Source organism: Sinocyclocheilus grahami, unplaced genomic scaffold (genome assembly GCF_001515645.1).
Source record: "Sinocyclocheilus grahami isolate Dianchi unplaced genomic scaffold, SAMN03320097.WGS_v1.1 scaffold177.1, whole genome shotgun sequence".
Lineage (NCBI taxonomy): Eukaryota > Metazoa > Chordata > Actinopteri > Cypriniformes > Cyprinidae > Sinocyclocheilus > Sinocyclocheilus grahami.
Window position 1 is genome coordinate 1,270,655 of NW_015505356.1, and position 10,172 is coordinate 1,280,826.

The window sequence follows — 10,172 nt, forward strand, 5'->3', positions numbered from 1 at the left end:
ATCTATCTACATATAATAAATAACGTTTTGTGGTCATTGATTTGTATTTATGTACCCAGGCAGGCATCAATTAATGTCATTAAATAATATTTTGAGAATTGCATTTGTGTATTTTGCATAGCTTTATATATGTTTTTGATTTATTTATATTTTTGGTTTCTATGTTTTTCTCCTTGGTTGATTTGTTATTGTTTTGGTATTATTATTATCATGATAATATTGTATGGTCATGTGACCTTTAATCACCTGGAGGTAGGCTTATAAAGTTTGCGATATCAGTGTTGTTCATTTGTCTGATGAAGAGCCTGCGTGCTCGAAACGTCACATATGCTATGCGACAGTCTTTTTAAAAAATAAATTTTTTGATACTTTTGGAGCTTTGGTGTTGCCGACTTTGCGTCTAAAATATTTCTACTTGTTTTTTGGTCGAGCACCCAGTTGAGATCGATGTGCGTGCTTTTGCCTGCTCTTCACTGAATATAAATATATACATGTAAATACTTTCAAAATATATACTGTATGTGTGTGTATTTATATCTACATAATAAAATACACAGTACACACACATATATTATGTAAACAAAAACTTTTATTTTGGATGCGATTAATCGCGATTAATCGTTTGACAGCACTTTTTAAATAATTACTATAAATTTAAGTAAATGTTTTTTATTAATTAAAAAAACACATTTTGTTGTGATGACATCAGCATCAGTTCAACAATCTGTGCACTATATCAAGCATTCACTGCATTCCTGTAGAGGTGATACGGCAAAAATATTACTTAAAGGTCAATAAAAATGCAGTTGCCCCACTCTGACTCTATTTCCTTAAATCTAACAGATCTAACAATGAATTCCTCACATTTTTTAACTTTGCGTTATGAAATCAATCTGACTTTAAGACTGTCGACATGTGTTGCTTAAACAATGATGTCTGTTGAAGAGATTAAACCAGACACACACTCGAACTCTTGCCAAGACAAACTCTCGTCCTTTCTACAGGAAGGAGGAGAATATAAAGTGAAAAGAGAGGTGAGCAGAGGGCTGCAAAACACTCTTATCCCTTTGTTTCACAGCTATCTCATTCCCAAAGCTTAATTAGTATTCCGAGCAAGTGTGGAGGTTTCAGGGTTTAATTAAAATCTTAAAATGTAATAACTTGGGAAACTCTAACAGGTATAATTCTCAGCCTTCTGTCCCTTCTTCTTACTTCAGTTATCTTTTCGCAGTTTCTCAGTTTCTCTAGCCTCTCAGTAAATCCGTTTTCTAATCATGTTCCACAGAGAAAGTCCCAGCAACACAACATGCTGGAAAACACCTTCCCTTGAATACGCAGACAAAGAAGTGCTTTTGCCCAGGCAGGTGAACTAAAGTGATGAGCCTATACATCCCATCAAGCCTTCAATGGAGACCAAAGTTCTCTTATACATTTAAGAAAACTTCAACGCTATAATCACAGACTAAATAACCTGAGTGAAAAATTAGATACTAATTATGGCATCTACAAACCTTAATCCACTTCCTGTTCAGACTAGTCACCTACACATGCACCTAGAATCGCTCATTTGCAAATAACCATTCAGTGACGCATCACAGCCATTTCCTATAGATCATTCAGCCCCTCGATACTCGTGTTATGGTGCCGACAGGCTTTCAGCTCATTTCACCGATGGCTGGGCTCCCAAATCTCATAAAACACATTTGGAAATCCCTGGGCTAAAGTCAGGCTCAGGGAGATCAGCCTGAAATAACACTTTTAAATAAAGCCCCTTTCTGAGAGGGCCCTTCTCCAATTATTCTCATCCTAATACCATTAACAATGGGTGGAGGAAGTCCTTCACCTCAATTATGCTAGATCTATTAATCATTACCTGCTCGGGGCTGAGTGCCTCCTTACACAAACAGCCGGAATAAAAGGGAAGTGTGCCCAAAGACCTGCTATTCTCATTCCCAAACCTGCCACACACACACACACACACACACTCAAGCCAGAGAGTTCAACTGGATGGCCTGCACTCATTATCATGACAGACCACCAGCACTGGACTCTCTATCCTCAGGCTAAAGCTCAACTTGAACTGGGTCCCTTGAACCAGGGTGCCCTCATGACAGGCAGAAAACTGAGGGACAGATCAGAGGAGAAGTTAAAAAAAAACTGAAAATCTACATTACTGCTGTTCTTTAGCTACATAATGCACCCAAAAAATAGTTTATAATCCAACTGAAAAACCCTTATGTAAAAACGAGTTTGATCCAAATATAATTTAGATAGGATTGAAATAATTAAATCAACAGGAAAAAATTAAGCTTGTAAACTTTCAGAATCTTATACTGGATAGCATTAATTGAAATTTCCGAAAATGAGTGCATATAAATGTACATATTGAAGGAAAATCGGGAGGGATTTATTTGTCCATTCAATGTTGATCTGAAAAAAACAATAATAAAAATTACAGCAGGTACAAGATTCTAACACATAATCATAAATGATAACCTATTCACAAATTAATCATTCTTTTGAACCAATTTTTTAATGATCTGGTCTGATCTGTAAGGGTGGATATGTTTTTGGTATATCAATAATGATAAGCTCAATTTCTTAAGCCTTCACAATTATTCATTTAACAATTTCTGGAAATACTTTTGAGAGATACCTCAAATGGATCAGTGATTTGGATTTTTAGAACAGGTTCACTGCAATGAACAGATTCACCAAAAGTAATCTGACTTCTCATTGCTACAATAAATCATGCTTCTTCATGCTTTCATTCTCTTTGCTTAAGTTTCAATACTTCTTCCTCAAGTTTAAAAGCTGCTGCAATACTTAACACATGAAGCCATAACATATATTTTTTTTCTTTCCAACTTTCCTATGCTTTCCAGCTGTTCTTTTTTCGTCTGGCTTAATTCACTCTATTCAGAGATCAGAAATGCAAGGGATCACAACAGTTTGAAACAGGTCCACTTTGGTTTAAACGATTATCTTCCAGCACAACGCAAGCTTCCACTATTGTGCAGTTTGGCATTTAATGAATTAGCATTCACATATGCAAACAAAGTCACAGAAACACTGGAAAGTGGCATGTTCGCACATGCCAACTTCAGAGAAAGGAGAACATTTGATTTGTTGATTGAACAAACAACGGCAAAATCTCTCTGAGTACTCTGTTTGCAGATTTCCAGATTCAACCACTGGACTTGTGACGCACAATTCCAGCTGTGGAATAAAACAGGATTTAAAAGATTAGTTCACTCAATAAAACCATTTACTCATCTTCATGTCATTCCAAACCTGTATGACTATTTTTTTTCCATATAAATAGAAGTCCATTCAATAAAAATGGATGGGGACCAGGGCCCATCAAGCTCCAAAAGGACAAAAAAGCTTCACAAAACTATCAGGAGCTCAGACATTCTTCTAAACATCTCATTTGAAGTTCCACAGATGCATTTGGTGTATTTTTGCCAGATGAACGTATTAACCCAAGTGCTTTTTCACGTAAGAACCCAATTGGTCTGTTTCAGCAAAGAGCAAACGGGGTGGGAGTGAGAACTCACGCCTCTCCTATAAGCGTTCCAGTCTACACTTGTATCAAGAATTTCTTGTTGCGCTCTCGTTATCACATTTCACCCTCCCAATCCTGTCATTATCAACAACGCTTTTTCCCCCCTTAAGAAAACTTTGTCTTTGACGGCAGTATTCTAAACTTCAGCTAGGAATCTCTTCATTTGTCAGTGCCATGTAACCTGTCAGAGGTGAGGAGAGAGGAGATGATACACTCAACAGGCTGGCAGGTACGATCTTGTTCTTTCCACCCCACACTCTCTTTTAAGGTCTAAAACAAGGTTACAAAGCAGTGACAAAGGAAAGGAAAAATAAACTTCACTAAAAGGTCATGCTTTATTACATAATGGATGGATAACATCAAATTCCCAAATCAGTTTAGCCAACACAAAACGAACACCATTAGGCACTATTCCAAGTCACTCAGCCTGCAGGGCAGCACTTTTTATTGAAGGCCTGGTTTATAGTATACTTGTCTAACCATGTCAAAAGCAAGGTCAGAACCAGTGTTTCTGAATGTTTTGAACACAGTCTCTGTTTATAGACTCAGAATTAGAATTTGCAAGCTGCGTGTTAAACCAAATTGTTGGCCATTCTAAGCACAGCTGTTTGCTATGTATAGCATATATTTTGAGCATCGTGTGTGCAAAATGAGATCCAATCCTATTACAATATAAAAAGAATCACATTTGTTATATGAAGCACATGGCCTCTCATTAGCCAGAGCAGCATTATTTTCAGTGGCCTTACACTTTGCCCGCCATGTGCGAATGCAAAATACGGTACTCTCCTAAATTGCCCCTTCATCAAACCTTTTAAGATTTTAGAAAACAGCCTCAAAAAAGACAGGCTCCCCTCAAGCAGTGGCTTGTGCCAAAAAGCTCAGCACTAAAAACCAGAGAACTAAGAAAAAAAGGAGAAGAAAAGGGACGTTTTGTGCTTGTTTGGCTTACTTAAAGGCATTGCTCACCCAAAAATACGAATTCTTTCAGAAACAGAAGCTCAACCGTATCTGTTGCCATGCAAGAACAAAGGTTCACGCAAGAACAGATTTCACTGATTCTCACACGTCAAGCAAACGTTTGTGCTTCCGTTGACCATATTTGATGTGCTCTATGTATGAGTTGGTCAATTTCCACATAAATAAAAGCCTAAATTAAACCTAAATTAAATGTCTACGTCTATGAGCTTTTTAAAGCCTCAAAGTTTTGGAGGAATGGACTTTCAATGGAGGTGCAGAATTGTGCATTAACACTAACCAGGAAGTAAACTGAATCTAATGCTGTTATTTCAATAAATGTTAACCACTTCAGATATACTTGCCCCTAAATGACACATAAAAACACCACAAAATGGTTTCAAAATTTTAAAGAGCCCCTATATATAATATAATATAGAATGTATGTCGTTCTTATTACTTGGAGTCATGATAAAGGATGGAGCAATACGTTGGTTTACAAACTGCAGTGATTTATCAGTACTCCATGTCTGTGTTTGGGTAACACATATACCGTTATTGTTTGGGTCTTTACTACCAAGCTGTGGGTCCGGTTCACTAACAGAAGTGTAAAACAACTTTTTCCCTATTTTTAGGACCGAGTGGAGAACTATGATTATCATAATAGGATGTATTATTGATAAACCGTAATGGTGATGGGCGTTCCGTTTCCGACATGTGCTTTACGCAGTAGACCAATCACAACAGACTGGGTCATCTGACCAATCAGAGCAGAGTAGCTTCACGCAAAGGTGGGGTTTGGAAAGATGAATCATCAAATGATTCATTTCGTTGAGAAATAAGCAACCCTCTACATTGCAAATCACTCGCATATGCGACTAAATCTTCACTCTGGCGACTAAATGATGTCTAATATTAGCCAATTGCTAACAAATTTTTAGATTTTACTCACCAGTGTGTGAGTTGGAGGCCAAGTATAAGTTTAGCACAGATATATTTTCACTCACAGAACACTCTGACTGAGCGCTTCAGAGTTTCACTCTTCGTCAAGCGATCTGTGCTGTTTTTCAGTTCAACTGAATGGATGTGCAACGCACCTGTGTTTAAAATACCGTAAACTCTAGTGTGAAGGCGCACGACTCGCAGTCGCTTTGTTTCACACACACGCAGCGAGAGAGGGAGAGAGAGAATTCACGCTCTAGCTATGCGCGCTACATGTAAACGATATTCTTTGTTGTATTTTGCTGTCAAAATAACGGAGTTCCTTTTGGAATTCTTCAGCTTTTAAGAACTAACGCTTTCTCTGGTAGTGGGCGGAACTAATGCACAAACGGCAATCTCATTGGCTGGTGCTCACTTATCATCGTCCCTGTTTTGATTTCAGCAAATCAGTTCGAGCGAACGCGCACACAACCTGATTAATATTCATGAATCCAGTAGCTCATTAATCCTTGGTGCGTTTTATATTGTTCTTATTAGTAGAATTCGTATCATTATTATGTAATTAGTATTTTTGTTAGGTTTTCCCCAAATATTTTTTTACAGAAACACTGAATGACCAAAAAAGCACTAGCACCAGTCCGAAGTTCGGTTAAAATGACTAATATGCATTCATACATGGTTATCAAGTTTTAATTCTAATTACAAAAGTTCTATCATTAAATAACATTGATTATCATATTATAATGCTTGACTGACTGATGTTAAGAGTGTACTTTCAGATATTTATAAAACTGTGCCATTACACAAACATATATATGTATATATACGTGTGTGTATATGTGTGTGTATGTATGTGTGTGTGTATATGTGTATGTACAGTATATATTTATCAGTCTGGCGAGTAAACAAAAAAATGTACTAGCCAATGGCGATTCAGTTGCAAAGGTGTTCGTAAAGGGCTGAATAAGGTAAAATTAAATGCATGTTATAATAAAATAAACATGTTTTTGACCTTGCATGCATGTAAACCTCTTGTTGGGGACTCCCAAAACCAAATTATAAACCCTTCAAATAGCATAATAGGGATACTTTAAAAGTCTATCAAGCTATCTCTTCCAGAAAAAGCTGAAAACTGGACCAGACTTGATGATTCAAAAGTCTAGACAATACAACCTGCCAAACAGAGAGGATGCAGAGTGCCGATTTACAGAATCGATTGGACCTATAAGAGTGATGTTAGCTTCAAATGCTCTGTTGCATTCCAGACTAATGTGTATATTCTCTACTTGCACGGTTGCCAGCATTGTGGAACACTAAACAAGATTAATCTACAAGCACTGCTGATTTACAAAATGGAAAAAGGAACTCGCCATTCGCCAAGGACAACCACTATTTCAAATTTACATTAATAAACCGAAAAGACACAGAAGTTTGGACATCAGTCTGGCCTTATTCATTCAACTATTCTTTCCCACAGAGCCAAACTTTCTTCTGACAGTCTGGCTTTGAGAAGGTGGAAATAAGCAGTGAATGCCATCCTAACACAGATACAGGGACCCTTGCGAGGGCCCCATAGCTTGAAGCTCTGCGGTTATGTTTTAGTATCTCCACTCTAACTCTATAAATGATTTCCCTCAAGGAAAGGTAGAGGTTTGGACTTTCACTCAGGTTAGTCAAAGGCCCTGGAGGTGCTCAGTTAGCGAACAGACACACCCTCCTTCGAGAGCACTGACTGTCAGTGGCTGATTACTAGTGACGGCGCACATGATATGCTTTGTGTTTAAGGCCCTGGGGCTCAAAAATTCAATAAGTGTTGCCGGCTATCAAAAAAAGTTGAGAGAAGAAATAAAATGGGTAAAGTTTCATTTAGAACACCATGACTGCTGTATTAATATAATGTAAGTTGTTAATGTAATGTCACAAAATGCGAGTCGCTTCATTAGGTAGAATAAAGATGCAGTTAGAGCAGAAAACACCACCTGCTTTTGCAATCAGGACCACCATCACCACCACGGGAGCTTTCGAACTCTCAAATCTCTACACGGCCAGAAGATGTGAATTACAGCTTTATGCTGAGTCAGAAAAGTGTTTCTTACCTTCAACGCAGTGCTCCACCTCCTCCAAGTTGCGGAGAGTAATCCTCATCAGGCTTGAGTTGAGCATCAGTTCGTTCTTGTGGCTCGGCCACATGAAGTGAGGAGACAGGTTGACAAAGAAAATGCGCGTATCTCCGGTAGCCACCCGATTATCACAAATATGGGGGTCTCCGAAACCGCCGATCATCACCTTGTTTCCTCCGTCCAGCAGCACCTCTCCGTTCACCATGATCTTGCCTTTTAGGTAACGCCATACCCTGACCTTCAGACAGGGGAAAGACTACATGAGATTAAGAAAACACCATTTCCAGCAGATCAAGGTCACTTTCTTGCACATTCCATAGCGGCCACCTACCGCCAGTTGCATAAGACTGTGCAGTCTAACTCTGCATTTCTGATTCATATATATATATATATATATATATATATATATATATATATATCACAGTGGGGGTCCAAAAAGTGTGAGACCACATTAAAAGGATTTTAAAATACTTAAAACAAGAAGTTACAATGTGAAATGAATAAGAAATATCAAATTCTGCACTATTCATAGGTCACATCCAAAGCGTGACCATGTGAACTCCTGGTGGTCAGATGTTCAGTGATGGATAACATGATCATCAGGTTTTACACAAAATTGTGGCTGAGCTATTGAATGCAAATTTAAAAAAAAAGGTATATTTTTCAAATAAACTTTTCATTCAAACTGTTATGCAGTTTTGCAGTTATAAAACTGCAAAAAGGAAGCATTTTTCACTATATGTCTCAGAACTTTTAACTTTAACGTGTAAGCTTTGCAGTGTCATATCTCTTCTGTAACACAATGAAATGATGGTGGGAAGAGCTGCAATTTCAGATTATTCTTATTTTCACATTTTTTATGTCCTACTGATTAGTTTCTGCAAGACTTTGATATATGTGACCGCATTCAGTTACATCCAACAAAGTAAGCCTTGATTACATGATTACATGATAACTGAAGATAATTGAACCCGAAGCACTAATAGAACCTGAAAGGACATCAAGTCACTGCAAAGGCTGAGGTTCAGGTTCCTGGTGTATGAAAGCTCAAATTACAAGTGGGTCATAGTGGGACTGAGGAGGTTGACATTTTTCATCAACTGAGCAGAACCAATGTCCACACGTTAGAAAAACCGATTAGGAAGAGTTTTTAAAAATCCCTTTTATTTATAGTTGTATGCAATTTGATATTGCAAAGAGTGGTTGAAACCCCTGGTGTTCATGATTTATTAGGCTCAAAACCTAGTGAAGTGCCCATTTAGACAGCATTTTAACATTATATGCTGCGAGTTTCAGACCAGGACAACTCAAATATTGGACTGGTAGCTTTGTGTCTACATGTCTAACAGGTGATATAGATTGCAACACAGTTGCACAGTAGCCACAGGTATTAAAGAATAAGCTTAGACTTTTGATACGATGTGTTATGAAGTACATATTTACCTTTTCACTTTCACTTTGATGCATTTGAAGAGTGTCTGGTGCGCAAAGTCTTACCTTGCAGGAATAAGTGTTGTGCACTGGATCCATGTTCAAGATCTCCTCTACAGTCCCGGTTAAAACTATATTCGCCTCTTCTTCTCGTTTTTCCAGCTCCTTTTCTGAACAACTTCCATGACAACGCGTACTCAAAAGCACAAAACCAACAGCAAATGACCAAACGGGCCAATAAAACGCCTTTCTGCAAAAAGAGCCCATGGTCAAACCAAACGGTTAAAAGAGAAAGTAAAGACCTCTCAATGCAAACGCCGGACGAGTTCTGCAGCAAGTTTGATGGAAATACTAATCCGACCGCGCGCTGCTCTCTGCGTTCTTCAAACTTCTCTGCGATCTGCGCTCATATCTGCGCTGAGTGATCGCGCGAGCATCAGCCGGCAGACAGAGAAGAATAGAGAGAGGAACGAGGAAAGCCTCTGCTCACCCCCCTCGCGCACGCACTCGCTGTCCTTTCAGAATGACGCTCCTTTCACAGGGCATTTGCATGCAATCTGAATTGCTGATAAGAGCGACGGAGGGGGTGATTTCAAGCGCACTGGAGAGAAGCGGGTGTAAAACGCCACCCCTTGGAGAGATTGCGCCAATTCGGACAAATGAACCGGTCCAGAGGATTACAGATGGAGTGAACAGAAAACTTTAACTAACAGTGATCTTTTCATTTAAACTCATTTGAAAATATAGAAATGTTTAGTTTGTAGTCCTACAACCCGAAAAAGTATTAGCATTTTAGAGCTATTTTTAATAGGCTTATGAGTAAATCAAGACAGAATTCTTGGGTTAATATTAATTTAAGGTAATTTCACGAAAATAAATTCAAGTATAAATAAAATTTAGTATACAGAAATGCAAGTATTGTGATTATAAACTACTTTTTCTATTTCTGAAATCTGAAGTTCAGCAATACCTAAAATCTATAATCTGCTAAACAAGAAAGCTGTTAAATGTATTAATGTATGTAAACATTTCAGGGTTTTTTAATTTTATTTCATTGCTATCTTTTTACTTGTCTTTTACTTTACTTTACATGTGCTTTACATGTGCTTTATATGTATGTATATGTATGTGTATATATATATATATATATATAT

At 37.8% G+C, this 10,172-nt stretch overlaps 1 protein-coding gene across 1 annotated transcript in view; it reads right to left on the minus strand.

Annotated features, from left to right (window-relative positions):
- The window catches only part of LOC107593945 (agrin-like), a 299,089-nt gene extending 289,553 nt beyond the window's left edge, over positions 1–9,536 (minus strand). Inside the window, exons 1-2 of the mRNA XM_016283847.1 lie at positions 9,085–9,536; positions 7,564–7,825 (exon numbers count right to left, since the gene is read on the minus strand). Of these exons, the coding sequence (XP_016139333.1) occupies positions 7,564–7,825; positions 9,085–9,285 (463 nt within the window). The 5' untranslated portion in view covers positions 9,286–9,536. The remainder of the gene's footprint in view (positions 1–7,563; positions 7,826–9,084) is intronic.
- Positions 9,537–10,172: the final 636 nt, after the last annotated feature.